General features: G+C 48.6%; 1 protein-coding gene and 1 pseudogene across 7 annotated transcripts in view; both read right to left on the bottom strand.

Annotated features, from left to right (window-relative positions):
- LOC308551015 (high mobility group protein B1 pseudogene) overlaps positions 1–27,921 on the bottom strand; it is a 535,482-nt pseudogene that overhangs the window by 355,023 nt on the left and 152,538 nt on the right. The gene's annotated exons all lie outside the window — the stretch shown is intronic.
- Positions 1–27,921, bottom strand: part of IQSEC2 (IQ motif and Sec7 domain ArfGEF 2) — a 78,014-nt gene that overhangs the window by 14,251 nt on the left and 35,842 nt on the right. For 3 of the 6 annotated variants that reach the window (XM_081125101.1, XM_081125103.1, XM_081125102.1), the window contains 3 exons: positions 5,727–5,988; positions 3,903–4,304; positions 743–1,638 (listed from right to left, as the gene is read on the bottom strand). In XM_081125101.1, coding sequence (XP_080981227.1) covers positions 743–1,638; positions 3,903–4,304; positions 5,727–5,988 — 1,560 coding nt within the window. Of the gene's footprint in view, positions 1–742; positions 1,639–3,902; positions 4,305–5,726; positions 5,989–14,221; positions 14,945–26,340; positions 26,437–27,921 lie in introns of those variants that run through there. The other 3 variants (XM_081125104.1, XM_081125105.1, XM_081125106.1) reach the window with 2 other exon arrangements.

Here is a 27,921-nt window from a genome sequence, read left to right as displayed (position 1 = left end):
CTTTACTTCTCCATGCCTCAGTTCCTTGTCTATAAAATAGGGACACTACCACCCACCTTGCTGAGTTATTCTGAGAACTAAACATAGATGGCAGTGTCTGATAGGCTACAGATGTAAGGCATTTGTTTTCTATTTTCAAATCAAATGTCACACTCCCACCCCACTCCTAAGCACCTGGCCCAGGACCAGGCATCTAGAAAGAGCTTGGTCCTGGTTACTGACTAGTCCAGCACTCCACCCTGCCCCCAATACCTCAAACATACACATCCTGCTAGTTGATAGATGGAAACACTGAAGCCCAAGGAAGGAACCCACTTTGCCCAGAGCTACACAGCGAGTCTGGCCAAAGTGAGGATAGGGTCCAAGTCTCCTGTTTCTCAGAACAGAGCTCTTTATATACCACATTTGCTCCCCGCCAAAAAGGGAGGTTGGGGACCCCAGGATCAGAATCCATTCTATATATAGTGAACTGGGGCTCCGAGAGGGGAGCATCTCACCCAAGATCACACAGTCAGCCAGAGGCAGTGCTAGGACTAGCAGCACCTCTTATGGGTGTGTTGGGGGAATTTCTACTCTGCCACCCTGTTGCCAATCCTCTTTACTGAACGGCTGGGGAGAAACAACATCCACAAAATGAGAAGCTGGCAGAAGCAAATTAGTGCTTGGAGTTCAGCCCCAGGGGTCAAAGCGCCTAGTGGCAGGGTAGGAAGGAGCAAGGGGGGCAGAAATGGGAAGCACATACTTATTGAAGAGGTTGAGGCCGATTCTGTAATGCCGCCTCTGCACCACATCATTGTTGAAGGCTGGAGAGTCCCAGCTATGCCTCGTCTCTCGCTGGTAAGTCTGCTTGCACAGGCCAGTGGCTGGAGGCTCCCTCAGGCTGTCCCTCGAAGAGGAGCCAGAGCTGCAGTTGATGGTCTCGTTGGAATTGCTGGAGCTCTCAAGGCTCTCATTATCTCCACCATCAGAGTTCTCGCCTGCTGCCTCGCACTTCCCCATCCTCCGAGCCCCAGCCACACCACTGGGCCCAGTGCCACTGTTGGGGGCTGGTGGCAGGGGCCCTGGTGGGGCTGGGGCTGGGCCCTCTGGGGCTGGGTAGTGGCGATGTGGGATCGGGGCCCTGCCTGGTGGCCCTTTGTGCTTCAGGGTCCCATGGGGGCTACAGCCATCAGCCTCATACACCAGCTGGCGGTGGACAGAGCCGCGATCTGAGCGGTCACTCAGGTCCACAGAGCTGTCACTAGGAGGCTCAATGGTGAGCAGGGGAAGGTGAGCAGCTCGCAGCCGGAAATCCCGACACTCCAAGCACCCAGGCCCCCTTCGAGGGCCTTCCTCACGGCTACCATCTTCCCGGGTCCCTGGTGGCCCTGGTGGAGGAACTGGCGGGAGAGGGGCTGGTGCCCAGAACTCAGGCCGGCCCTGGGGTGGGGGCTCTGTGCTGGGCAGTCGTTCAGGGGATGGTGGGGGAACTGGGTCATCCAAGTAGAGGGGAAGGTCACTGAAGGATGTGGCTGAGCTGTCCTCTTGCTGCTCCTTTGACTCTCGTTTCTCCAGTTGGGCTGACCCTGCCTCCTCAGACATGGGCCCCGATGGGTGGCAGTTCAAGGCCTCGTCGATGGATTCAGCCAAAGACTTTACCTGTGTTTGGAGAGAAAGGGGAGGAGGGAAAGGGAGAAAAAGAAAAGGAATATGAAGGGAAGGTTGGTGGGATGGAAGAAGGATGAGAATGAGGGAGGAGGGAAAGGTCAGCCAAGAAAAGGGATTCCCCTCCCCCACCTCCACAGGCTCTCTGCAATATATAAAATAACTCCCAGGAGCCATTCTGTGGGACTGGTAGCATATGGCAGAAGTGATAAGATATCACTTCTTAAGATAAGATTAGGTTATGAAAGACTACAGCTTCTGTCCTGAGAGCTTTCGCTTGCTTGTGCTTTCTCTCTCTCAGACCCTTTGCTCTACGGGAAGCCATGGCATAAGCAGTCCTATGGAGAGGCCCACGTAGTGACAACATGAATCCTCCTGCCAAGAGCCAAGCGACTGAGCTTGGAAGCAGACTTGTCAGCCCCAGTCAAGTCTTCTGAGATTGCCATCCCACCTTACAGCTTGATTACAGGCTCATGAGAGACCTTGAGCCAGAACCACCAGCCAAGCCACTCCCAGATACCTGGCCCTCAGAGATAATAAATATTTGTTGTTTCAGCTCACTCTTTAAATATAGTTTTAAGCTACTAACTTTTGGAGTCATTTGTTATGCAGCAATAGATAACTAATACACTTCCTCATCAGACTTGGATAGCACTGAGAGCTTGGCCTAGGCCTGGTTCTTTGATCTCTCTACCAGACTCTGAGCTTCTTCCCTCTACTCCCCCTTGAAGGATAGTTCCAGGCCCAGTTTCTCTCTTTCTAACTCAGCTCAACACATTTCTTGATGCAGAAGAGATGTTCAACTAATGTTGGTTGTATGAGTGAATAGATGAATGATTTAGATTTTTCTTTAATACTTCTTTCCTCCCCTCTACCTCTCACCCCACATACCCCTTCACAAGCTTCAGGGAGGCATGTCTAGGCTGATGGCAGGGCCAGATCACAGAAGTTAGGCAGAGTGATTTCTTCTCTTATAAAGCTTCATTCATTCATTCATTCAACAATTTACCTTCTTGGCTTTAAGGAGGAAACTAACATGTGCTTAGTACCGACCACATACTAGGTGTTTTTCTATACATTACCCAGCTGAACTGAATCTCCAAAACAACTCTAAAAGGAAAGTTTTATCTCCATTTTATCATTATTCTTTTTAATTCTGACCTGAGGATATTTTTCCCATTGCTTTTTAGAGAGAGTGGAAGGGAGAGAGAGAGAGAGGAGGAGAAACATCGATGTGAGAGAGACACATCGATTGGTTGCCTCCTGCACAGGCCCTGACCAGGGCCGGGGATCGAGCCTACAACCGAGGTACATGCCCTTGGCTGGAATTGAACCCAGGACCCTTCAGTCCACAGGCCACTGAGCCAAACTAGCTAGGGCTATCTCCATTTTATTCATCATGTTCCAGTAAGGTTAAACAGTTTGCCCAAGGTCACATAGCTGGGAAGTGGCAGGACTGGAATCTGCACCCAAGCAGCTGTGCTGACATACCCAAGCCTAGAATGATGCCCCACTATCAGTGCCTGCTACATTCCCACCCTTCCAAGCTTTTGCTGATGAAATGTCTATGCAAGCAACACCCTGCCAACTAGCTCTAACTTGCAAAATCTTGACAAAGAAGCCTTCCCTGGTCCTCCCAGAAAGTTTCTTCTCCTTCTTCTGGGTTCTCAGGTTACTATATGTGATCCTTTCTCATGGCTCTGAGCACACCTCTATTTCAGGAGACAGTCACATACACATGTGTCGGCCATTAGATCCTTGAGAGCTACTGATCTGGGAGATCTTTGAGAACAGGGAACCTGGCGGTTCACCCGTCTCCCCCATGGCGCCCAGCATAGGGGGAGCTCTGTGGTGTAAGTGAAAGGGCATGGGCTCTGGAAACACAGAGCTGAGTTCCAATCCATTTTGGAAAAGTCACTTCAGCTTTCAGGGTCTCAGTCGCCTCCTCTGTAAAGTTGGACCCCTATCTCACAGGTCACTATGTGGTGCATACACCAGGGGCTCATTGCCTGTTAGTTAGGCCTTAATTTGATAGTTGATCAAGTTCCAAAGAGTGAGAACTTCAATTTTCTTATGTATTCCATACACCCAGATTTTAACAATATAATTTTTTGTCTTGCCAATTCTTTCTCACTGTTCTCACAGTCCCTACTCATGGTAGCTTAAATGTTTGTCGGGCAACACCTTTTAGGTAAAAAATCATAGGAGTAACCAGAGCATAGGGATGGGGCAGAAAGGCCCTTTTCAGGGATGCTGACCTGTTTGGAGAAGGAGTCCTCGAGCTCTGTGATGTCATTGGAAAATTCTCCCGATGTGGTGACAGAGCTTCCCCCACCATCGATGCCCCCTCCACAGGAGCCTCCATATGGGAGCCCCCGGTCAAGCCGGTGGCTCCGGACACCGGCCATGGCACCCTCGTCCAGCGAGGCAGGCTTGCCCTCGAAGTACGCGGGGTTCTGTGCTTTCTCGTATTCCTCAAAGGAGAACTGCATCCGCATGTTGGAAAGGATGATGCGTCGGGACATGCGGCTTTCCGAAGCTGAGCTGCGGAGCCGCTCAAAGTTCTTGTTCATGCGGTACTGGCGGAAGGCCGTCTGGATGGTCCTGGCAGCCCTCCGGCTCAGGAAGGAGCCCCCATACTTCCTCTCCAGCATTTCCACCTGGCAGGGAGGGGCGAGGGGAACAAGGTCAGACACTCACTACGGCCTCACCTCCCTGGACCTCAACCACACTACCACCGAGTAACCGCTAACGGTTTACAGCCACCTGAATGCGCCAGGCCTCGCTCTCAGTACTGTCTTTTCTTTCTAATCTCAGACAGCACTTGTCACACGGGACTGGATTGTGGTTTTCTTTTATTATTTATGAGAAGTAGACAGTCAGTATTCCAAAAAAGTTAGAAAAAACAGGGAAGGAAGGAAGGAAGGGAGGGAGGGAGGGAGGGAGGGAGGGAGGGAGGGAGGGAGGAAGGAAGGAAGGAAGGAAGGAAGGAAGGAAGGAAGGAAGGAAGGAAGGAAGGAAGGAAGGAAGGTGCCTGACTGCCATGGCTCAGTGGTTGAGCGACGACCTATGATCCAGGAGGTCACAGCTTGATTCCTGGTCAGGGCACATGCCAGGGTTGCAGCTCGATCCCCAGTGGGGGGCGTGCAGGAGGCAGTCGATCAATGACTCTCTCATCATTGATGTTTCTATCTCTCTCTCCCTCTCCCTGAAATAAAAAAAATTTTTTTTTTAAGAAAGAAAGAAAAAAGTGAAAGAATTAAGCAAAAAACAAAACCAAAAAATTCAGACACAGACAACAGTCTGGTGATTACCAGAGGGGAAGGGGGCGGGTGGGGGGAGGTGGAAGAGGGTATAGGGGGGATAAATAGTGATGGAAGGAGACTTGACTTGGGGTGGTGAACACACAATACAGTATACAGGTGATATATTTTAGAATTGTGCACTTGAAACCTATATAATTTTATTAACTAATGTAACTCCAATGAATTCAATAAAAGTGAAAAAAGAAAGAATGAAATTGAGAGCAAGAAGGAGGTGAGGAAGGAAGGAGAGGGAGAGAGGGTAAGAGAGGGAAGGAGGGTGTGGAAGGGGAGAGAGGGGAGGAAAGAAGGAAGGGAAAAAATTTGGTTCACTTAAAGTCCCAACACCTAGGCATAACCACAATCAAAATTTTGGTATATATCCTTCCAGTTATTTTTCTATACTTAGTATTTTGTGCCCTCCCCTTTAGCTAAACAATATCTTGTGATATACTGTAGCACACTCTTCTGAAATTGTCAACTTAAGTGTGTGTTTCTCCCATTAAACTGAGATTTTTGAGGACGGGGTCCAGGTCTCATTCATTTTTGCACCTCCAGTGCCCAGTATAGAGCTGAATCGCGTTTGCTGAGGGAAGTGAGACTTGAATCAGTGGTGAATGAGTCCCCATAGGGTGAAGGGTCCTGGAGCCAGTCTTCTCCCATTCCAGCCTCACTAGCCGACTATGCAGACAACCCTCAAGTGCCACGTCCCAATCCCCCCCAGTTCCCGCATACCCCCATCTCTACTCCTACCCCCAACCACAGCCATCTCCCCTGTACCTTCTTGTCCTGCAGGTCCGTGGAGAGTTCGTAGCTGTCCGACAGGGCCTTGGAGCGCTTAATCTCCTCCTCCTCCTGCTTCCTCAGGGCAACACTGGCTGGCTGGAGGCGAGCCCGCTGAGCCCAGGGAAGGCCCACCCCAGCAGGGGGACCCCCCATATGGCTGCTGCTGGGGGGCAGCTGGCTCAGCCGGTAGGGGGGTTGGCTCCCAGGACTATCAACCGCTGTGCTCAGGTCACTGCCTGGGGCATCACCCTCCACACTGTGGGGATTAGATAAGATAAGCCAGGATGTGGGAACAAAGGACGCCTGCTGGGCCAGACTGAGTATGTGGACCAAATCCCTTCCGAAACCCCATCCCCCTCAGCTTCCTCACAGTTACAGGGACCCCAATACTCCAAGGCCAGAAAGGAATCCTACCCCCCAAGCTGTCTCCTCGCTGCCCTCATGGTCCCTTGCCTTCAGGTCCCTTTGCCCTACAGCCCGATCTTCATGCCACGTCAGCCTCACCCCTCCCAGCCCCATCCTCCAGTGCCCTCTGCCCCCGCAGACCCTATCCCCTCCCAGCCCCATCCTCCAGTGCCCTCTGCACCCCGCCCCCAGCCCTCTGCACCCTCCCCCCCAGACCCTATCCCCTCCCAGCTCCATCCTCTACACTTGAGGCTTGGTCTTCTCAGTTTTGTCTGCAGTCCTATTCATCCTTCACTGCCTGGTTCCCTCATGGCCACATCCCCTTACAAACTTGTCTCCAGACTAGTTTCCTCCCGGTCTTGTCCCAAGTCTGATTTTTTTCTGATAATCCTGTCCTAATAGGTCCGCCTCCAAATCCACCTTCCCTTGATGGGCCATTTCCCTTATAGCTCCCCCCTCCCCCCAGGCCTCTTCCCCTCAAAGCTCCATTCCCTCCTGGCTCTGTTCCCCCACACAACCTGTGCTGTGGTTTCCTTCCCTGCCTGATCCCCAGCACCACCTCAGATCAGCCCTGTCCCCAGGCCCGAGGCCCACTCCTGGCATCCTGGGCATCCAAACTCTCCCCTCCCTGCCCAGTCCTGTTCCCTGCAGCCCCAGCCCTGCCCTTAGAGGCCTGGACTTGGGCCTGGACAGTTCCCAGGGTTCCCTGGCTGCCCGGGCACAGGGCTCAGAGGCAGTGGGAGGTGCCTCCCATCCAGCATCCTCACAGGTAAAGAGCTGCCCTGCGGGGCAGCTTCCTTTTTCTCCTCATGGCCTCCTCTGCTCGGCTGGGGGAGGGAGACAAGGGTCTCAAGGCTGAAGAGTGGTAAGAGCTGGGCCCTAGGCCTTGCCTGCCCTGGTTACCCAGAGCTGTTGTTCCACCAGACCTGCTCCCATGGTGCCATGGCAACCAGGCTACCAGGGAACCCAGGTGGCGACACAGCCCAGACGCCCTGAGCCCAGACGCCCTGAGCCCAGAGGGCATGGTGAGGAGCACGGAGGTGGGCGAACAGGAGAGGGAATTAAGAGGGAGGTCTAGTGATGCCTGGGGAGAGGGGGGAGATGGGTGTGGCTGGGCCCAGGTAATGGTCTCTTTTGGGTAGGCACAGGGTTGAGGGGGCTCTTGGCTGGTGAAAGGGTTAAGGAGCCACTCCTCAGCTCCCACTTGGCAAAGGCCAGGGTGCAAGGCGGAGGAGAGCTGAGGTGGGGCTCCCTACCAGTGCAGGAGCTTGAGCTGCAGCAGACCTGCCAGCCTTTGCAGAAGAGCACTTTGGGCTGGGTGCTGGGCTCTGCAGCGAAGCTGCACCCACAAGGCGGGTCCTGGGCTGCAGGGGTGGAGCTCCCGCCCACTGTTCGTATTCTACCCTTCCAAGTATCAGCCTGCAACACTACCAGAAGCTAGGCAGAAACAAACTGGGGGGCTGCTCTTTACCCCAAATTCTCTCTCCTCATGGGCCTCAGGGGCCTGTGAAGTCCCCCTTCAGGAGTCAGACTCAGCCTAGCCCCTTGCCCCTACCCCTACCCTTACCCCAGGCATTTAATATGCACCTTTCCTCCCCTTCAGGACAGCAGGATCTTGCCTACCACCTCTCAAACCTCTCTCTCAGTACACAGCTCCTGCTCAATTTTTAATCAATAGTCTCCCTGTTCATGAACCATCCATAGCTCCCATTGCCCACAAGAGACACCCCAGTTCCTTATTGTGGCATTTGAGGCCTCTCCAAGGTAACAATAGCTAATGCTTAGAGAGCACGCAGCATGTCCTGGCACCATTCTTACCACTTCACATTTAATAGCTTGTTTACTCTTCAAAACAACCCCATAAGATAGGTATTGTTATTATCTTTACTTTACACATAAAGAAACCAAGGCCCAGAGAGGTTAAGGAACATATCTATGATCACACACAGCTATTAACAACAGAACCAGGATCCAAATCCAGGCAGCCTGACTCCAGAGCTCACACTCTTCAACATTAAGCCATGCTGCAGGATTGGCTGCCAGTCCCGCACCCCACCCACCCCTCTCTCCAGCCTGGCCCAGACCCTGTTTCTCCCCAATACTCCTCTGCTTTCTACCTCCAAAGCTGCTCACACAATACCTTTCACCTGGAATACAGTCCCTATCATCTCTGCCATCTGCAATCTGAGAAATCCCCCCACACCCTAGTTCCATCAAGATTCAGGTCAGATGCCACCATTAAGAAGCCCTCCCGAAGCCCGCCTCCAGCCAGAAATCATGCCTGATCCTGTTTTGAGCTCCCCCACACAGCACGTCTGTCCTTTTTATGGTACAGCTTTGGCAAAGTGTGACAGCTATTTGTGGTCATGACTCCCAGAATCCCAGCACAAGAAGAGAATTCAGTAATCTCCTAACTAACACAGAGTACAAGGCCTGAAGCAGAGTAAGTGCTCAAGAAAAACTCCCAGCCCAGCCGGGCGTGGCTCAGCGGTTGAGCATCGACCTAGGATCCAGGCGATCGGGGTTCGATTCCCGGTCAGGGCACATGCCCGGGTTGCAGGCTCGATCCCCACTCAAGGGCCTGCAGGAGGCAGCTGATCAATGACCCTCTCATCATTGATGTTTCTCTCTCTCTCCCTCTCCTTTCCTCTCTGAAACCAATAAAGATATATTGAAAAGAAAAGAAAAGAAAAGAAAAGAAAAGAAAAGAAAAGAAAAGAAAAGAAAAGAAAAGAAAAGAAAAGAAAAGAAAAGAAAAACTTCCAGAGGAAGGGAGTCAATGAATGAGCTCTGGTAGGCTTATTAGGTAAGAGGACAGATAAATTTTGACCACAGCATCCAATCCATTCTCCATCCTTTGGCCAGAGAGAGCTTTGCAAAGTATAAATTTGACTCTTTTGCTCTCCTACTAAAATCCTTCCATGGCTTCTCATGACTCAACCAGCAAACAACAATAGAGTACTTTCTCTGTGTCAGGCACAGTGCTGGGAGCTGAAAATGTAATAGTGAACAAGACACATAAGATTTGTTCCGTCAGGGAGGTGACATTCTAGCGGAAGAAGCGGACTATAAATATATACTATCATTTCGGGTAGAGATAAGGACTAGGAAGGAAATTGCAGCACAATAATAAAAGGTGCTGTTTTAGATGTGGTGGTCAGGGGAGAGCTTTTTGAAGAAATGGCATATAAGCAGAGCCCTGATGGAAGTGAAAGAGTAAGCTGTGTGGTTATCCGAGGCAAGAACAGTGCAGATAGAGGGTAGAGCCGGTGCAAAGGCCCTGAGGTAGAACTGTGCCTGGTGTGACTGAAGAATAGCAAGGAGATGTAGCTGGAGCAGAGTGACAGGAAGGAAAGTGATAAGATCAGAGGTAATAAGGGGCCAAATCATGAAAGGCGTTGAGCCCACAATAAAGACTGGCTTTCTTTTGTTTGTTTGTTAATCCTCACCGGAGGATATTTTTTTCCATTGATTTTTTTAGACAGAGTGGAGGGAGAGGGAGAGAGAGACAGACAGGGAGACAGAGAGAAACATCGATGTGAGAGAGACACATCGATCGGTTGCCTCCTGCATGTGCCCCGACCGGGGCTAGGGATTGAACGTGGAACTCAGATACGTGCTCTTGATGGAGAATCGAACCCTTGACTCTTAGGTGCGTGAGCCGATGCTCAACCATTCAACCACACTGGCCAGGGTAATAAAGACTGGCTTTTACTCTGATTGAGATGAGTGGAGGGGGAACACGATCTAACAGGTGTTTGAGGAATTATCACCCGTGGGATAACCTCCAGCTTCTTCCCCATATCCATGCAATGCTCTCCTGACCTGATCTCTGCCTCTTATACCCACTGCTCCAATACCCCAACCTGGCAACCTCCTGCTCACCTTTGAACAGTTAGCTTAGTTGTGCCCTTCCATGCCTGCCTGTCCCCTCCACACAGGTTGGCTTACAGGGCCCTTCTCTGTGCTGCCATAGGGCCCTCTAGTCACCACGATCCTTAAGGCAAGGGCATTAGTTAGTTCATCGAAGCCTTGCAACTTACTGAGGCAGGCATCATTAGCACCATTCTACAGATGAGGACACTAAGGCTCAGAGAGGTGATGTAAACTGGCTCAAGGCCACACAGCCATAAAGTGAGAAAGTGAGGATGCAAATCTAGGGCCCAAGCTGTCTTTTCGTGACATCTCTCTGCCTTTCCCCACTTCTGGCTCCTTGGTGCCCCTGGCTCTCCTCTCATTGACATTTATTTCAGCCCCAACCTTCCAGCCCCCAGAGCTCTCGACACCCTCTTTTGGTTGCAAAGGGAATAGTGGCAGGGAGGTCAGGCTGTCAGCTCAGGCTCCCTCCTAGAGGGCCTGGCAAAAAGGACAATGCTTGAGGGCATTACTCCAGAAGTCAGACCTATGGGCTGAAGAAATGAGACCTGGGGATGTGAAATCCCTTAACTCAGAGTCCCCAAAACACTCAGGGACATGCTGATCAGGTGGACCCCCACCACACACACCCTTGGGTGCACTCTCTGCTGGGCTATTCTGTGGGGGAACTGAGAGCGTCCTCTGCATCGGGGGAAGCAAACCATGTTTCACAAATAACCACAGTACAAAGCTGAAAGTTCTCAGGGCTGGGAAACAGAGGAAGTGCTGGGGGAGCTCAGGAGAGAGATTCCTTCTGCTTGGGGGTGGCTGAGCAGAATAAAAATAAACTCGCACTTACAGTGCACCTTCCCTGTGTCAGGCATTTTCTGCACATTATTTAATCCACATGGCAAATGTGAGGGAAGAATTAGGATTCCTATTCTGAATGTGAGGAAAAAGGCTCTGAAGGGGGAAACAACTGCCAAAGGTCTCAGCAAGTGGCAGAACAGGGACTCAAAGCCCAGAGCCCTGTTAGTTCCTCTGTCGCCTGAAGGCTTCCTAAGTGAGGAAGCTATTGAATGGGGCCTTGGATAAGAGGAGTTGAGGAGTGAAAGACCTTGTGAGTCAAGGCTCTAAGATGGGGAGAAGCAGGGCAGGACGTTCTGTATGGATTCCTGGTAGCCTGCCCATGGCAGAGACGCCAACCCTCCCGGTTGCTGCTCCTAATAGGAGGTCTCTCTCCCTCCTTCCCTTTACTGGCACTGCCCGAGCCAAGCAGCCAGCAGGGGATGGGATCAGGATGCAGTTGCCATGGAAATGAATGGGGGCTGTTGCTATAGATACCATAAGATGAGGGCAAGAGGAAGCCAGGGATGCTGAGGACTATCCCCATGACAACTTGGGCTGGAAGCAGGGGACCAGAAGTGAGAGACAAGAAAACAAGATGAGGAGGTCAGTGCACCTTGATGAGGCCAGGGGCTGTGGGCTCTGGAGAAAGACTGGGCAAGGAGACCAGACCCCTCGGGAGGTGGAGGGACTCCAGTCACCTCCCTCTTCTCCCACAGCTCTTCTGCAAACTGTTTCTGCTGCCCAAGAATCCAAGTCCCCTACCTTCCAGGCCAGTGTCCCCCTTTTAGCTTTTTTTAGTGTCTCCCCCACATTTAAGCTCCTAGAGTAGGCAACAGACGGCTACTTGCACTTCCTAGGCCATGGCGAGCTGATATGCATCACCCATGCCTGTGCTTATGTTCTTCCTTGGTTTCTTCCGCTCAGGATGCCCTCCCTCTCTCTCCCCTTCACCCGCAGACTCCTTCTGTCTGGGGAAGCTCATCTGCATCTTGCAGCACCCTGGGCAGGAAAGCCCTCCTGGGAAGTCGGTTCTGACTCCGAACCTGACATTCATGTCACAGGTGGTCCTCATCTCCAGCTAACTTGTAATTATCTATTAAAGTGTCCATCCCCCACCCCTGTTTCCCAAGAGCAGTGGCTGGTGTGATTCATCTCTGTGGATCCTCCAGGCCCAACACACAGCAGGTGCTCAGCAGCCATCTTGGTACCCTAAGAGCCATGCGTGTCTATGTGACCATCCTGCCTGACAACTATCACTCTAGAAGCCGCAGCCCCCTATGCACAAAAGCCACCCACATCCAGTCTTGTGATGATCTCCACCAGGCACAGAAAGTCACCATGTCCCACAATTGACCATGCACACTCAGAATTCCTCGCACCCAGCCTCACACAATCACATTCCCTCAGATACATGCCAGTGCACAGTCTCTTGCTCCTGTTAGACTGGCTGCCTCATGCAAACACACCCACACATGCGCATAGGCACAAACGCTTCCGTCACAGCTGATAGAAACCTGCCCCCTTTCCGCAGTACAGACCCTCAGCCAATTCAGTTGCCTACACAGGAGTCTACACCACAGCTCCCACGATGGCCATCTGACCTTGACTTGCCTTGTCTCTCCATTTAGTTGGATCCCTGTTCCCCCTACTTCCTTCTGTCTCCAGTCAAATGCAGGGTAGAATGTTCTTCCGCATCCCAGACATCGGTCACCTAGACCCACATGCCCTGCAGAGCCAAACAGAACAGTCTACGCACCATTCCTCAACATGACCCTAGAGCTCTCCACCAGGTTTTTGTCCATTTTCTCTCTCCTGTAATGCCTTCTCACCTCTCGACACCTATTCAAACCCTTCCCAGCCTTCCATTCTTGCCCTCCTCCTCCAGCAAGCCCTCTTGGACAGCACCCTTCAGCCCACCTTGACATCTCCCTCCTTTTGGGTCAAGAATATATTTTGCTCCGTACTGAAGCCATATCTGCTCAATCATTTCAACCCTCCACACCCTGCCTACTTTCCTCAGAGATTTCTCATCTCCCCTGGGAGACAGAGAACTTATGGAGAACACAGCCGCTGTCTTACTTTTGGTCCCTCACAGTACTTAGCTTGGAGTCTTGCACAGAATAGGTGCTCAAGCAATGCCTTCTGAAGGAGTAAGTAAGGGAGAGGAGGAAAAGAAATGAGAGCATGAACGAGTAAATGAGTAGATGAACTGACTGAGTGAAACAGTGAGTGAGAATGAGGTGAGCCTCTGGAAAACCTACGGGGTCAATGTGATGGAGATGCTGAAGGCAAAGAGCAAAGAAAGGAGAGGAAGGACGCTCACCTGGGCCTTAATCAAAACAAGGGCCACTGATCACTGCCCACCTGCCCACAGAGCACCAGACCCTATACTGGGTTTCTTGTGTTTTCTTGCTAATTCGCATGACAACCCAGAGAAGTAGATATATTCTCACTGTACTTGGAGGAAAATGAAGCATAAGAATAAAACCCTTGCTCCAGTTTACATAGAGAGCGAGAGGCAGACCAGAGGTAAACTCAGATTTGTCTAATGCCAAAGGCATAGAAAGGGAAAGTCGGGGTATGAACTCACTTGGGAGTCTCCTGGCTTTGCTCCTAACAGACACATGACAGAAGATGTGGGTCCTACAGCCCATAAAGATGTGGGTCCTAGAGCCCATAAAGGACCCCTTTTATCCCCCTGCTGACAGCCCCCAGGGATTCTTAGAACCAGCTTCTGGCAGGTGCAGGAAACATTTAGGGTCATTGCATCTGGGGCAAATGGCTTCCCCTCAGATTCAGAGATCCCTAAAACTGTAGAATCAAAATCTTGAAAGTGCAGAATCAAGGACTCTTAATATCTCAGAATATTTAATTCATACCATCAGAACATTTTTGAAATGGCACAGCCATAAAATCTTAAAACCACGGGATTGGAGAATCCAAAATTATTGTAGAATTAGAAGCCACAGGATTGCATGAAATGCATCACTGAATTACATCTTAAATTCATAGTTTCTTGTAATTGTAGCATCTCAGTTTGACAGAATGTCAGAGTTGGAGAAGCCCTTGGAGGCCCTCTGGTCAAGCCTCCCTCCTCTTTTTACACACGGGGAAACCAGGCAGCAGAGAGGCCAAGTGACATGTCCAAGTTGGCCAGCTCGAGCTTCCTCAAGGCTGACCGGCTGGAGAAGGCACCAGGCTTGAAAACATGGTGAGAACGCCACAAAATTCATTCATTTATTGGGTGCCTTTGGGGTGTTGAAAATTAAACCCTACTCTCTTTCCCAACCACTGTTCCCAGCCCTGGATAGCAAAGCAGATAAGGCCCTGGTGAGGATAGGGAGAGGGAAGCAGGGGTGGGGTGGAATATACATCAGACAGAGAGAAGAGATCAGCTTTTATTGATGGAAATTCCTTTGTACACAGCGACAAGCACTCTGATAGGCCTTTTCCTCCTGATAATATTTACAGAGCACTATGGGAGTGGCACGGGGCATGGGACAAGGCCCTCAAGCAGTGGCAGAGATGGCAGCGATGGCCACAGGAAGGGAGAGTGACCAGGAACTAGGCAGGCTGGGTCCCGTCCCCCCGACCCCCGTCTGGTCCTCTGAGCCCTAGGCACCCTGCATCTCTGTTTGTGCTCACAGAGGACAGAGGTAGGTCCTTGGGATGTCATTTGGAGACCTCTCCAGGAGTGGCAGGCTCCAGGGTGCCTGGGAAGTGGGGTGCAGGTGAGGGACGATCCAGGTTCCAAGCTCCAAGCTCTGCTGCTCCCACATTTTAGTCAGACCTAGGGCTCCAGCCTTTAGAATTGGGGGCTGGAGTCCAGGGGAGGCAGCAGTGGGGGTAAAAATTCCAAGAAGGAGGTAGGGGAGGAAGGGGCACGATGCTTGCCCATCTGGTTCTTGAAGCAGGGATGGGGTCCCATGGAGGATTGCGGGGAGGGGGGAAAGGGGGCTGGTTAAGGCTTTTGCTTCTGCATAGAAAATGGCCCTTGTCCTCTCAGTTACCGAGAGGAGGGACTGCTGCACTCGGAGGCTGGACAGCAGAACTGATGAGCGTCTTCCTCTTCCTCTTCCTCAGTCTCCTCCTCCTCCTCTTCCCTGGGACCAGGAAGGGCAGGGTAGAGGCCACAGGCGGCGGGTGACAGAGAGAGGCAGAGGCATTAGTTTGCAGAGCAGGGGAGATACATGAAGGGCTGGAACCAGGGAGGTGGGGCTAGGATGGGGGTCATATGGGGAGGCTAGTGTGATTGATTATCCAGGGCCACACCCTACTAGGTCAAAGGAGCCTGAGGCTGGTCCCCTCCTAGGACAACCCTCCCCCACACCCAGGCAAGGCTCAGTCTTCAGGTCTTAGGGAGAAAGTACAAACTCCAATTCAGACCAGACTGGCGCCCAACCTTCATTTGAATATAAATAGTAGCAAATTGCTCTCTGGGGCACTTTGCATATACATCATCTCATTTAACTCCCCTCTCCCCCAACCTCACAACAACTCTGCAATATTTTAGAGATGAGGGAATTGAAGCTCGGTGAGGGTAGGTTAACTGCCCCAGGTCACATATCTGGATGAGTGTTAAGAGTCAAGAGTTAAACCTGGAATCCCTGGAGTTCCAAGTCTCAGACTCATCTGACCAGAGTCTTTGGGTGAACTTGGCACTGACTCCAAAAATCCACCCTGCCCTTGAAGGACAAAGATTTGTATTTCCTGAAGGCTCAGGGTTGGGAAAATAGGAAATGCTTAAAATTGGAGTGTGGAAAGCCCACAGCCTTGGACTCAAACAGACCTGGGTTCCAATGCTAGCTCTACAAGTGCTTCCAGGGTATGTCCCTAGGCATATTATCACCCCTCTTGGAGCCTCAGTTTTCTCATCTGTAAAAATGGGACTTATATGACAACCCCACTGGATTGTTGAAAGGACTGGAACATATGTCAAGTGCCTGACAAATACGAGCAATGGGAATATGGTGGTGGTTCTTGTTCACTGCTCATGAGCTGAATCTAATTCCCAAGGTAGCCATTTGCAAGCACACAGAGGCAGGGAGGAGTCATGGAAGGCACAAACGCCTGTCCCTAGGGCACTGCGGAGGGGTACCAGGGGCCATACTGCATGTGGCAGTCACTGGAGCTGCACTACAGTTTCATGGGGTGGATGGACAGACAGTGGGCGGGGGACACACACCGGGTGCCTTGGGAGTGAAGAGCCTGATCTTCCGGGGAGAGCCAATGAAACAGTATCACCCCACTCCCAGACCCCTTGGCTTGGGGGAGGCGGTAAGTATGGAATCCAGGAACCTGGGAGAGGTGGGAAGGAAAGAGGATAGGCAAGGGAAGGCACTGCTGTCCATCTCACAGACAGACAGGCACGCACAGGCAGCACACACGCGCACGCAGGCACGCACACCCTCCTCCTGCTCAGAGTTCCCTCTGACACATTGTTCCACAGAGCCCCTGAGTCAACAAAATCACATGAACCAGGGCTCAAGTCCTGAGCAAGTAGCTCTCCCTTTCTGAGTCTCCCATTCTTCATCTATAAAAGGAGAAGAAAACTCCACACTTCTCAAGGCTGTCATGAGGAACAAATAATCGTCCAGGCTCACTGCTCACTTCCCTCATATCCAGGCCAGGCCCCTGCTACCCTTCACCCTGACACCGCAGCCACTTGCTGATTTCTTCTTTCTACCCTCTTGAACCACGTTAGCCTTCCTAAAGCCCACCTTTAACCATGAATCTCTCCTTGGTGGAATCAGACACCCACCTTGGCTCCCCATTGCTTCCTGGATAAAGTTCAGACTCCCCAATTTGGCATTCAAGTTTCCCCCACATTATGGCTTCACTTGGCCTTTCCTGTCAGGTGGAAAAGGCAAGGGCTTTAGAGTCAGATAGATGTGGGTTTGAATGATCAGCCCCCACTACCTACGACCTGGATGAATTTGGGCCCATCTCTTCACCTCTAGGACTTATTTTCCTTGTCTGATAAAACGAAGAAGAAATACCTATCCTGCAGGGCTTGGTGGGATTAAATAAATTCAAGTATGTAAAGCACCTACCTACCACAGGGTAGGCTTGATGCCTCACACAGGATAACTTATTACTGTCATTATCAGTGGCATCAACGCTATCCTGCTCACTCATGCCCAGCCTTCATCACACTAGCTGCTCCTGATTCCATCAGCATGTCCAGCCTTTTCACGCCTCTATGCCTTTGCTAATTCTGTTTCTTCCTTCTGCACAGATCTTTGCCTATTGAAATCTGGTCTGAACTTCATGGCCCAGCTCAAATGCTGCTTCATGCAGGAAGCCCTCCCTGACTCCCAACCAGAAGTATTCTTTGCTTCCTCCTAGCTCCAGCATCCATGCCGTCGGTCAGAGATATCCATTTATTGTTTTGAACTTTCCTGAAGCATTTCCTTCACCAAGTCTCTTAATGCCCTTGTATTCTCTCCCCCACCCCTCACTACCACCACCTCCTGTGCTTTCCTTCCCTATGCTATTTAAGGCGAGTCCCTCCACCTGGGCTCTGTAGCCCACCCCTGCTACCTCCTCCACAGCAATCATCCCCTCTCCCTCCTGTGTTTCAACCTCTCCCTCTTGGTGCCTCCTTCCTACCAACATTTATAGAAGCTCAAGTCTCTCCCATCTGGGAATAAAAAACCCTCTATCTGCCCCCACATCTCCCTCTAGCACTTACTGCCCCTCTCTCCTCTTCACAGCTAAGCTTCTTGAGAAATTTGTCTACACTGGCCATCTCCATTTCAGTACCTCCCACAAGCTCTTCAACCCACTGCAATCTGCCTCATGCGCCCACCACGCCACAGAAACTGCTCTTAGTAAGGTCGTCCAGGACCTCCTAGTGGTTAAAGCCAATAGACTCCCTTCCACCCTCATCTTACTTCCCCAACTGTAACATTTGCCACTCTTAACAAGCCCCTCCTGTGCACGAGGGCTCTTTCCTTCCTCTGCTTCAGTGAGCCCACTCCCTGCTGGTTTTCCTCCTACTTCTCTGCCCACCCCCAGCTCTTCTTCCTCTCCCCATTCCTTATGTGCCAGTACCTCTTACCCAGCTCTGCTCTGGTGCTCTTCTCTTTCATTCCACACGCTGTCATTGACTTCATTCCATTCCATAGCTTCGGGAATGGCTGAGGACCCCTGCAGCTCTCTCTCTAGCATGGTCTCTCTCCTGGGTCCCAGCCTCATCATGCCTAATCCTTTCTGGAGGCTCCACCAGGATGCCCCTTAGGGCTTCCAGAGCTCACAGGAAACTCTAACTCACCATCTTAACACTGCGAACCTATTCTCCTACATTTCCCACCTTAGAGAAAGGCACCACCATCCACCCAGTCACCCAAGCCTGAGACACACCTCAGAGGCATCCTAGATTCTTCCTGCTTCCTTAGCAATTCCAGCTACCAATTCCTGCTGATTCTGCCCGCTAAATAGCTCCCAAAGGCTATATATATGTCATCTGGCCCCTACTACCTCATTTTCTACTCTTCTTGCCCCTTGTTCACTCTCCAGTCATACTGGTCTCTCCGGTGTCCCTCAAACATAAAGAGCACACTCTTGCCCCAGAGCTCTTGCACTGATGTTCCTTCTGCCGATAGGTGTGGCACCAGACACAGTATATTTATTTAGTTATTTATTGATTGATTATCTGTCTCACCCACTGTAAGATCTATCAGGGCAGGCATCTGTTTTGTTCAGTGCTATATCCCTAATCCTCGGCACAGTGCCTGGGACCCAATAAATATTTGTTGAATGAATGAGTGCATTGCCAGGTCTGAACACTACAATTTACTATGAACTCCACCCTCAGTCATCTGCACCTCCCTGCCCCACCTATTATCATTTTAGTCTTTAACTCCAGTCCTCTCTTCCTCCCAATCACCTCTCAAATCCATCCCCTCTGCTCCATCCCCATGGCCACTACCTTAGCTTACCTCTCTCTTGGATTACTACAACAACCTCCTCCCTAGCTTCCCTTCATTCTAATTTGATCATGTCATTTTCCCTACTCAAGAACTGCTCATGGCTCTCCAGCTGCCTACCACAAAAAAGGAGCCTGAACTCCCCAGACAGCTGTTTGAAGCATATCTAATCTTTGCACACTCCAATGTTTAGTTTCACCATTTCTCACCTCCAGGCCTTGGTTTACACTCTCAGAGCATTCTCTCCCATTTCTACATCTCAGAATCTTTATGGACTTCGAATGACTGGCTCAAACACTACTTTCTTCAGAAAATTCACAAACCAGAATCCCTCTCTGAAATCCTTAGAGAAATAAGTGTCTCCAATATCCCTCAGGATCTCTGAGTATCAGGAGTAGGATGGAAGACAGTAATTATGTCTAGGACCAAAGACTTTGGGTACTGGGTTAGCACTAATAGAGGTTCCCTTTTCCTCCTGCACTATTACCCTGGACTCCTGTCCCCCAGACCTCTGCTAACACCGGACTCATCCTTGACTCCTCCCTTTCCCTCACCTTCTATTGAGCCTACCTCATTAATAACTCTCAAAGGACTTAGATTCCATAATTTGAAGTTAAAATGCTGCTATGTGAATGGTGCCCACTAGAGTAGTGCAAGAGCAGCCCTGCTCAAATCCATTTCTTCTATGCTAGCACTCCAGTTTGGGCCTTCCAGCTGGCCTCCATGCAGAGAATCCATTTCTCATACTGCTAATATGATGTTTCTAAATCACAAATTTTACCAAATTTCTCTCCTATTTATAATCCATTCACATGACAGTTGGTCACCAGAAACACTGGTTCTTAACCTTTTGGGAGAAACACAAATCCTTTATGCATTTAATGAAAGTCATTAACCATTTCCCTGATGAAAAATACAGATAGGTATACACACACAACATTTCTCAATTTCAGGAGGTTCATGGGCCACTTGAACCCATCTGGGGCCCATACACTCCAGGTTAAGAACCTCTGGCTCTACCCAGTAACATCAGGTTCTTTTGCACACACTGTTCCTTCTGCCTGCAATGTTCTTCTACACTTCGCCTTTATGTCCCTAACTCTTAATCATCTTCTAAGGCTCAGCTTTTAGGCTGCATTGACCTGCGCCAGACCTAGATGGGGCCAGCTCCCTTCCTCTGGGCTTCCACAGCCCTCTGTGCTCTCTTCTATTTTAGCCCTTGTCAGTCTCCCCAGTTGACTGGAACTTGTGGAAGATAAGAACCATTACCCCACATAGGCCGTGGCCACAGCAGAACTCCATTGTCTACTGAAATGAATACTAACAACTGCTACACTTTTTTGAGTACCCCTTGTGTGCCAGGCACTCAGCGAGGTGAATTCTATTTATGATCTCATCTACTCCTCAATAAACAAACCCCATGATGCTGGTGATATGGTGTCCTTTTTAACAGATAAGGAGCTAGGCTAAGAGATGTTAAGTGAGTAGTTTAAGGTCACTCAGCTAGTGAAGGACAGAGTTGGGATTGAAAACCCAATGTGTTTGCACCAATGCAAGTATTGGTCCACCATGCTTCCCTGCCCTGGACTGTGAGATTGAGAGATTGCATCAGCCAAAAAACAGGGCCGAGAACCAAGGTCAGAATGCCCTGCCTGAGCTCCATTTCCCAGAGCTACCTACTTTGACTTTCCCTCCCTGTGTCACCATGCAAAACCAGGCACCTGGTCTCTCTCTTTTGGTGCAATCCCCTCCATCCCATGCACTGCTCTCAGCCTCCTCATCCCAAAGTCCCACTATGGTCAGGCCCATCCTTTTCCCCAGAACCATCCCCAGACACATACAGTTTTTAGATCCAACCTAATCTAAGGCTACACGCTTGGCCCTGAGGAAAGCAAGACCCAGATAGCCCCTGCCCTTCAAGAGTTGATAGTCACCCAGACATTTAACCTGTGTCATCTCCAATCCTAAAGTCAGCCCTGAGGAGGTAAGTAAGCATTATCCTCTTTACACAGATGAGGAGACAGGCTCAGAGGTTAAATGTCTTGCTCAAAATCATAGAGTTGGTAAATGGCCAAACCTGGACTTGAATAAAGGTACTGACTCAATAATTTTTTCCCCATTAGGTCATCCCTCCTGGAAGAGCCAAAAGTGGGCAACTATTTCTGGCAGGGTTGGGGGAGGAAGGAAAGCTATTATTCTTTCAACACTCAATACACATGTTCCCTCCTATAGGGGACAGATTGGGCTAGGGGTCCCTCCTCTGGCAGTCCTCTGAGCCTACTTCTGTCTCATCTCAAACCACACTACACTGCCATTGTCTATCTGTCTTTCTCCCTTCTAAACTTGAGCTCCCTAATGGTGGAATCAGATACAGTTCTTTCCTATATCCCACCAAGGTTCAGCACAAGGCCTAACCAAGAGCAGGCAGGACAAATGCTTGCTAAATGAATGGGGTAGTCTCTGAGTTAGTTATTAAAAGGAAAAGCAAGATCTGAACAGTGGATACAGGAAAAAGATATAGAGGAGGAGGGAAATGAGTTAGTGAAAGCAAGGAAATGGGACCAAAGAAAAAGGCCAGTACTTTTAAAATTGTGACAGGGTGTGTATAACATGTTATTGTTGTTATGGAGATTTTGTTTTCCTTATAAGAATGGGATCATTCCAATAAGCCCTGCTCTGCAACTTGCTTTTTTCATATAACAAGAAGTCTTGGAGATCTTTCCATACCAGTACACGGAGAAAAATCTTTTTCTTTTGATCTGCTATAGAGTAATCCATAGTATGGATGGATCACGAAGGAAAAGCTGTTCCTTACTGATGGACATTTAGGTCATTTAAATTTTTCTCTATTACAAACAATGCTGCAATGAATATCTTTGCATATGTCTGGAAGTATTTTGAAGGACAGGTTCCTAAAAATTGAATTGCTGGGCCAAAGGAATGCATTTTGTTTAAAATGTAGATAAAAGTTAATTCTTTATCATTTTTACAGACTGATTATATGCAACCTTTTCATTAAGAGTTGGTTGAGAATGCTACACTACAAGGGCATATGATAAACAGTTGCACAGTATGACTTATGTTTGCAGTTGGGATTGAGGTATTTCAGAAGAGGCCTCTGCTGGCCAAATTGGGGTCCATCTAGTAGTAAATCCTCAGAGAAATCTAGCTTTAAGACATGGTTCCCAGCTTGGAAGTATATGACATTTAAGATTCTGGTGGCAACCAATGAATTGTCCCATTAAAAAAATGGTACTGCCCTGGCTGGTCTGGCTCCCTGGTTAGAGTGTCGGCCTGCACATTGAAGGGTCTCGGGTTCAATAAATAGAGGTCAAGGGCAAGTACCTGGGTTGCATGTGGGAGGCAGCCAATCGATGTTTCTCTCATATCGATGTTTCTCTCTCTCTCCCCTGCCCCACTCCTTTCCACTCTCTCTAAAATCAATGGAGAAAATATCCTCAGGTGCGGATTAACCAAAAAATACAATTAAATTAAAAAATGGTACCAATTTGCACTCCAATCAAGGTGAGAGGTTCTGTTTCCTCACAACCCTTTCAATATGTTAAATTTTTATACTTTCGAATCATTACATTGTTGTTTTAGTTACATTTCTTTAGCTATTAGTAAGCTTGAGCATCCTTTCTCATTCATTAACTAATTGTCTATTTCTTCCTGGAGTTGTCAAATCATGTTATTTCTCCATTTTTAAAAAATATGTCTTTATTGATTTCAGAGAGAAAAAGGGAGAGGGAGAGAGATAGAAACATCCATGATGAGGGAGAGTCATTGATTGGCTGCCTCCTGCACGTCCCCTGCTGGGGATCAAGCCCACAACCTGGGCATGTGCCCTGACTGGGAGTCGAACCAGGATCTCCTGGATCCTAGGTTGGTGCTCAACCGCTAAGCCACACCGGCTGGGTTATTTCTCCAGTTTAAATGGGTTGCACACCTTTTTCTTCTTGATTTCCAGGAGACGATGTAGATGCAGACAGAGATAGGAACCGTTGCCTGATATCTAGGTAACAAATACTTTCTCCTAGCCTACTGTTTACGTTTCAACTTTGTATATAGTATCTTCACACAAAAGTTCTTAACCTTAATGTAGTCAAAATTAGTTGCCTTTCCTTTGTGGCTTATGGGTTTTTAAGTCATGCTCAGAAAGGCTACCCTAATGCTAAATATTCTGTGACAGATCTCAGAGGGAAGGGGGGAGGGGAGACGGGAAGAGATTAACCAAAGAATTTATATGCATATATGCATAGCCCAGGGACTCAGACAATAGTGTGGTGAAGGCCTGGGGTGAGGGGGTGGGGTGGAGGCCAGGTGGAGGGCGCCAAGGGGGGGGGTGTGTAAAATGGGAGACATCTGTAATATAGTCAACAAAAATAAAGGCAAAAGAATACATGGAAGCAAAAAATAAAACCCCTACATTGACAAAAAGTGAAAAAAAATTCTGGACTTTCCTTTGGCAGTTTTACAGCTTTATTTTTTTGTATTCGGTTATACATGAGGTAAGGATTTAACTTATTTTTTCCCAACTGGTAGGCAATAGTCCCATCCCATTTACTGACTCCCCACTGATTTGAAATGTGTTCTTTATCATAAATTCCCATATGAATACATGGATTTGTTTTTAAACTCTTTATTTTGTTCTGTTTATGTATTCTTCTATTTCTGTGATGATGTAATATTTCTAATTACTGCAGTTTTATGGTAAATTTTTGTATCTAATAGGGCAAGCCCCCCGTTTGTTCTTTTTAAAAATTTTCTTGTTAATTCACGAACTTCAAAATCGAATTGCCCAATTCTCAAAGAAAATAACACTGAAATTTTAATGAGAAATGCAGTGAACCTTTTGACCGAAAGGGGGGTGGGGGGAATGTCACTTTTACCATGTTGAATGCTCCTGTCCAGGACTAGGAGAGGGCTCTTGATTTACTCAAGTCTCCTTACAGCCTTTGATGAAATTTTAGTTTTCTATAGAAAACTATTTCACATTTCTTGTAAATTCCTAGGAATTTTGCAAATTTTTTTGCTATTGTGAATGAAATCTTTTTCTATTATGTCTTCTAATTAGTTATTGCTAGTATTCAGAGAAGCTAATAGTTTAGGTGTATATTTATCTTGTATTTACCCATCTCACCAAATTTTCTTATTAATTCTAATAATTTTTTCTTTTATTCTGCTTGATTATCTATATAGACACCCATATCATCTTCAAATCATGCTAACTCTGACTCTTTCTGATATTTATACCACTTATTTCTTTTTTTAAAAAATCCCATTGGTTAAACTTCCAGAAAAAAAATGGTTAATGACAGTGATAGCAGTCACCCTCATTTTGTTCCTGAATTTAATGGAAATTTATCTAGTACTTCTCTGTTACATTTGAAGGTTGTCTTTGGTTTATGACAAATTTTTTTTTTTTTAAAAATGTCTTTATTGATTTCAGAGAGAGGAAGGGAGAGGGAGAGAGAGAGAGAAATCAATGATGAGAGAGTCGTCATTGATCGGCTGCCTCTTGCACGTCCCCCATTGGGGATCGAGCCCGCAGCCCAGGCTTGTGCCCTGATTGGGAATCGAACCTTGAACTGCCCACAATCTCCTGGATCATAGGTCGATGCTCAACCACTGAGCCACGCTGGTCGGGCACTGACAAAAATTCTTTACCAAGTTAAGGAAGTTTTAATTGATCCCTAGCTTACTGTACTAATTATCTATTGCTATGTAACAAATTACCCCAATGCTCCAAGAGATAACTAAGACTAAGAGTTTTTAAATCAAGAATGAATATATAACTTTATCACTTGATTTTTTTCAGCATTTATAGAGATAGTTATAGGCAATTAAACATAGATAAAAACTGAGGTCTTGTCTCTCAGTGTATATATATATATATATATATATATATATATATATACACACACACACACACACACACACACTCTTTTCTCTTTAATCTATTAATGCAATTAATTACAATAACATCTTTCCTAATGTTGAACAATCCCTGCACTACTGGGACAAACCTTCATTTGTCATGACACATTCTTCTTTTAGTACATTGATGGATTCAGCTTGGTAATTAAAATATTTGTTACTCTATTAATACTTGAGATTAGGCTATAGTTTTCCTTTTTTGTGTGTGTCTAAACTTGTCCAGTTATACTAGCTTTCTGGAATGAACTGGGAAGCTGTCGACCTTTTCCTACTATCTGATCATTCAACCAGCATGGCTCAGAGGTTAAGCATCGACCTAAGATCCAGGAGATCAGGGTTCGATTCCCAGTCAGGGCACATGCCCAGGTTGCGGGCTCGGGGACGTGCAGGAGGCAGCCGATCAATGACTGTCTCATCATTGATGTTTCTATCTCTCTCCCCCTCTCCTTTCCTCTCTCTAAAATCAGTAAAGACATATTAAAAAAAAATTCAGTAGACCTTTCATAATCAGAACTTCCATAATTACCAACTGGGCTTGGTACTGTTTCTCAGGAGAAAACTTGGGCCATCTTTTAAACTTATTCTATACTGTTCTATTCTGATTAGGTTTTCTGCCACTTCTTAAGACATTTGGTAATTCATATCTTCCTAGAAAACTACCCATTTCACCTAGATTTTCACATTTATTGGTATAAAATTACAGAAATCATTTTCTTATGACATTTTCTGTCTCCTCAGAATCTGTGGTTAAATCTCTCTCATCGAACCTTATTTTATTTATGTTTTCTTGCCTTTTTCTCAGACATATCTGGCAGAGGGGGGTCTGTCCAGTTTACTGGTCACTTTAAAACCTACCTCTTAGTTTATCAAATCTTTTGTTTTCTAGTGCATTAATTTCTGGTTTTATCTACAGTAATTACTTTATTCTGCTTTCTTTTGGTTGTTATTTTTCTACAATCTTGAATGGAATGGTAAGTTCATTTCATTTAAACTGTCTTGTTCTCTAGCAAAAGCATTTAAGACAACAAATTTTCCTCTGGGAACCCCATGGTCACATCCCATAGGTTTTTATGCATAGTATTCTCATTGACATTTATTCTAAATAGTCCATAAATTCCATTCTTCTTTCCTTTTTAACATAAGTATTTTTAAATTTTCAAATGGGCCTAGCCTTTTCTGCCATTGCTATTAATATTTCATTTTATTGCATCATAATCAGAAAATGTAAAATGTGTTTTCCAATTAACTTGGAAATAATGCTGTTCCTCAAAGGTGTGGGCAGATTATTCCCTCTGCCTGAATGCCCTTCCCCATCCTATCCAACTGGCAGACTCTTACTCATCCATTAAAACAGTTCAGATGCTACATATTCTAGGGCCAAACTCCCGCTTTTGGCAACAGGTATCTAGGGAAGAATTTTTAAGGAAGGACAAGCTACAAACAGGTTCTGAAGGTCCTCTTTGGTCTCCTGACCTGGTCCTCCAGTCATTCTGCTCATGCGCTCAGACACCCATTCCACAGTCACTCCAGGGGCTAGAGGGAGATGGGGGGAGGGTCTGGCAATGCTCTTGCATATTTATATGTCTGGGTGGGTGAGGGATGGGAGGAGGGATGGGTCTAGCTCTTACCTGCTCTCTGCCAGCCTGCCTGAGGGGGTAAGCTTCATGGAGTCAAGGACCTGAGTAGGACAGCAATACTGGTGTAGAGTATGAGACGCTGTGGACCTGAGAGACAGTGAGAGACAGAGAAAGAGAGACAGAGAGAGAGACAGGGAGGGAGGGAAGAGGCAGGGTGGGGAATGGGGACAATGAGATGAGAGTGAGTGGGGGAGGGAGGAAGGGAAGATGAGAGGAATGGGTGGGGGAGGAGACGGAATGGAAGAGGAGGGGTGGGAGGCAGGGAGGCAAGAAGGAGGGAAAGGAGGGAGGAACCGGAGAGAGGGAGGGAAGGAAGGAAAGAAGGAAGAAAAAAAGAAAAAACCACAAAGTCAAGAAAGAGAGGACGGCACTCGAACCACAAACAGAACACAACGACAACAGGGGGCAGCAGAGACAAAAGAGCCGGGCTGGGCCTCCTGTGTTCCAGGTGACTCCGTGAGGACCTTGGCCACGGAGACACTGGCACACCACAGCAAGGAAGGGGGAAGGGAGCCCTCCTCACACCAGACGCCACACGAGTAGGGACGAGGGGTGGGAGGGAGGGGGGATGAAAGAGAAAGGCAAAAGATGTAGGGGGGCTCCCCCTTATAAATACTCCTTACAATAAGGAAGGGAGGGATGGAGAGAGGAGAAACTCTGGGTCCAAAGAGCCCAGGCCAGGTGAGTGGAGGAAACATTGTGGGAGGAGAGGGAGAGAGACAGCTAGAAACCGAAAGAGACAAGGAAAGGGTGAGACAGAGCTGGAGAAAGACAAGAGAAAGAGGAAGACGGAAAAGGGGTGAGACAAAGGACACAGAGAGAAGACAGGGAGAGGCAGAGAGAAGAAAGAGAGGAAAGAGAGGAGAGGAGAGGAGAGGAGAGGAGAGGAGAGGAGAGGAGAGGAGAGGAGAGGAGAGGAGAGGAGAGGAGAGGAGAGGAGAGGAGAGGAGAGGAGAGGAGAGGAGAGGAGAGGAGAGGAGAGGAGAGGAGAGGAGAGGAGAGGAGAGGAGAGGAGAGGAGAGGAGAGGAGAGGAGAGGAGAGGAGAGGAGAGGAGAGGAGAGGAGAGGAGAGGAGAGGAGAGGAGAGGAGAGGAGAGGAGAGGAGAGGAGAGGAGAGGAGAGGAGAGGAGAGGAGAGGAGAGGAGAGAGGAGAGGGCGGAGGAGAGCTGACAAGGCCTCAGTGGTCTTGGTGACAGGATGGGACTAGGGGTGGGCAGCCCAGGTGGGGCCCAGCTAACCAGAGGATAGGGTCCTTACAAGGAGCAGAAGTCTTTACTTCCAAGGCCAGCTCTGCACCCCCAGCCCAGGGCAGGGCCCATGCTCCGCCCCCCAGCTGTGTCCCCACCCCTAGTGCAGGGTCCAAAGGCCCCTCTGCCTCCTGCTTCCCATGATTAAAGTCCAGAGAATGAAAAGGGAAGAGTGACAGCTGGCTGGTGAGGCTGAGGAGCTGGTCCCGCCCCTACCCAGCAAGGGACAGATGCTGGTAGTGGCACTGGCCCTTCCAAGGCAGCCTGCCCCCGTCCCCGCCCCCGCCCCCCACAAGCCCCTGAAGGCAGGTTGTGGTCAGGGCCT

Source organism: Miniopterus schreibersii (genome assembly GCF_964146895.1).
Source record: "Miniopterus schreibersii genome assembly, chromosome: X".
Lineage (NCBI taxonomy): Eukaryota > Metazoa > Chordata > Mammalia > Chiroptera > Miniopteridae > Miniopterus > Miniopterus schreibersii.
Note: the sequence above shows the minus strand (reverse complement) of the source record. Positions and strands in the feature narration are given on the sequence as shown.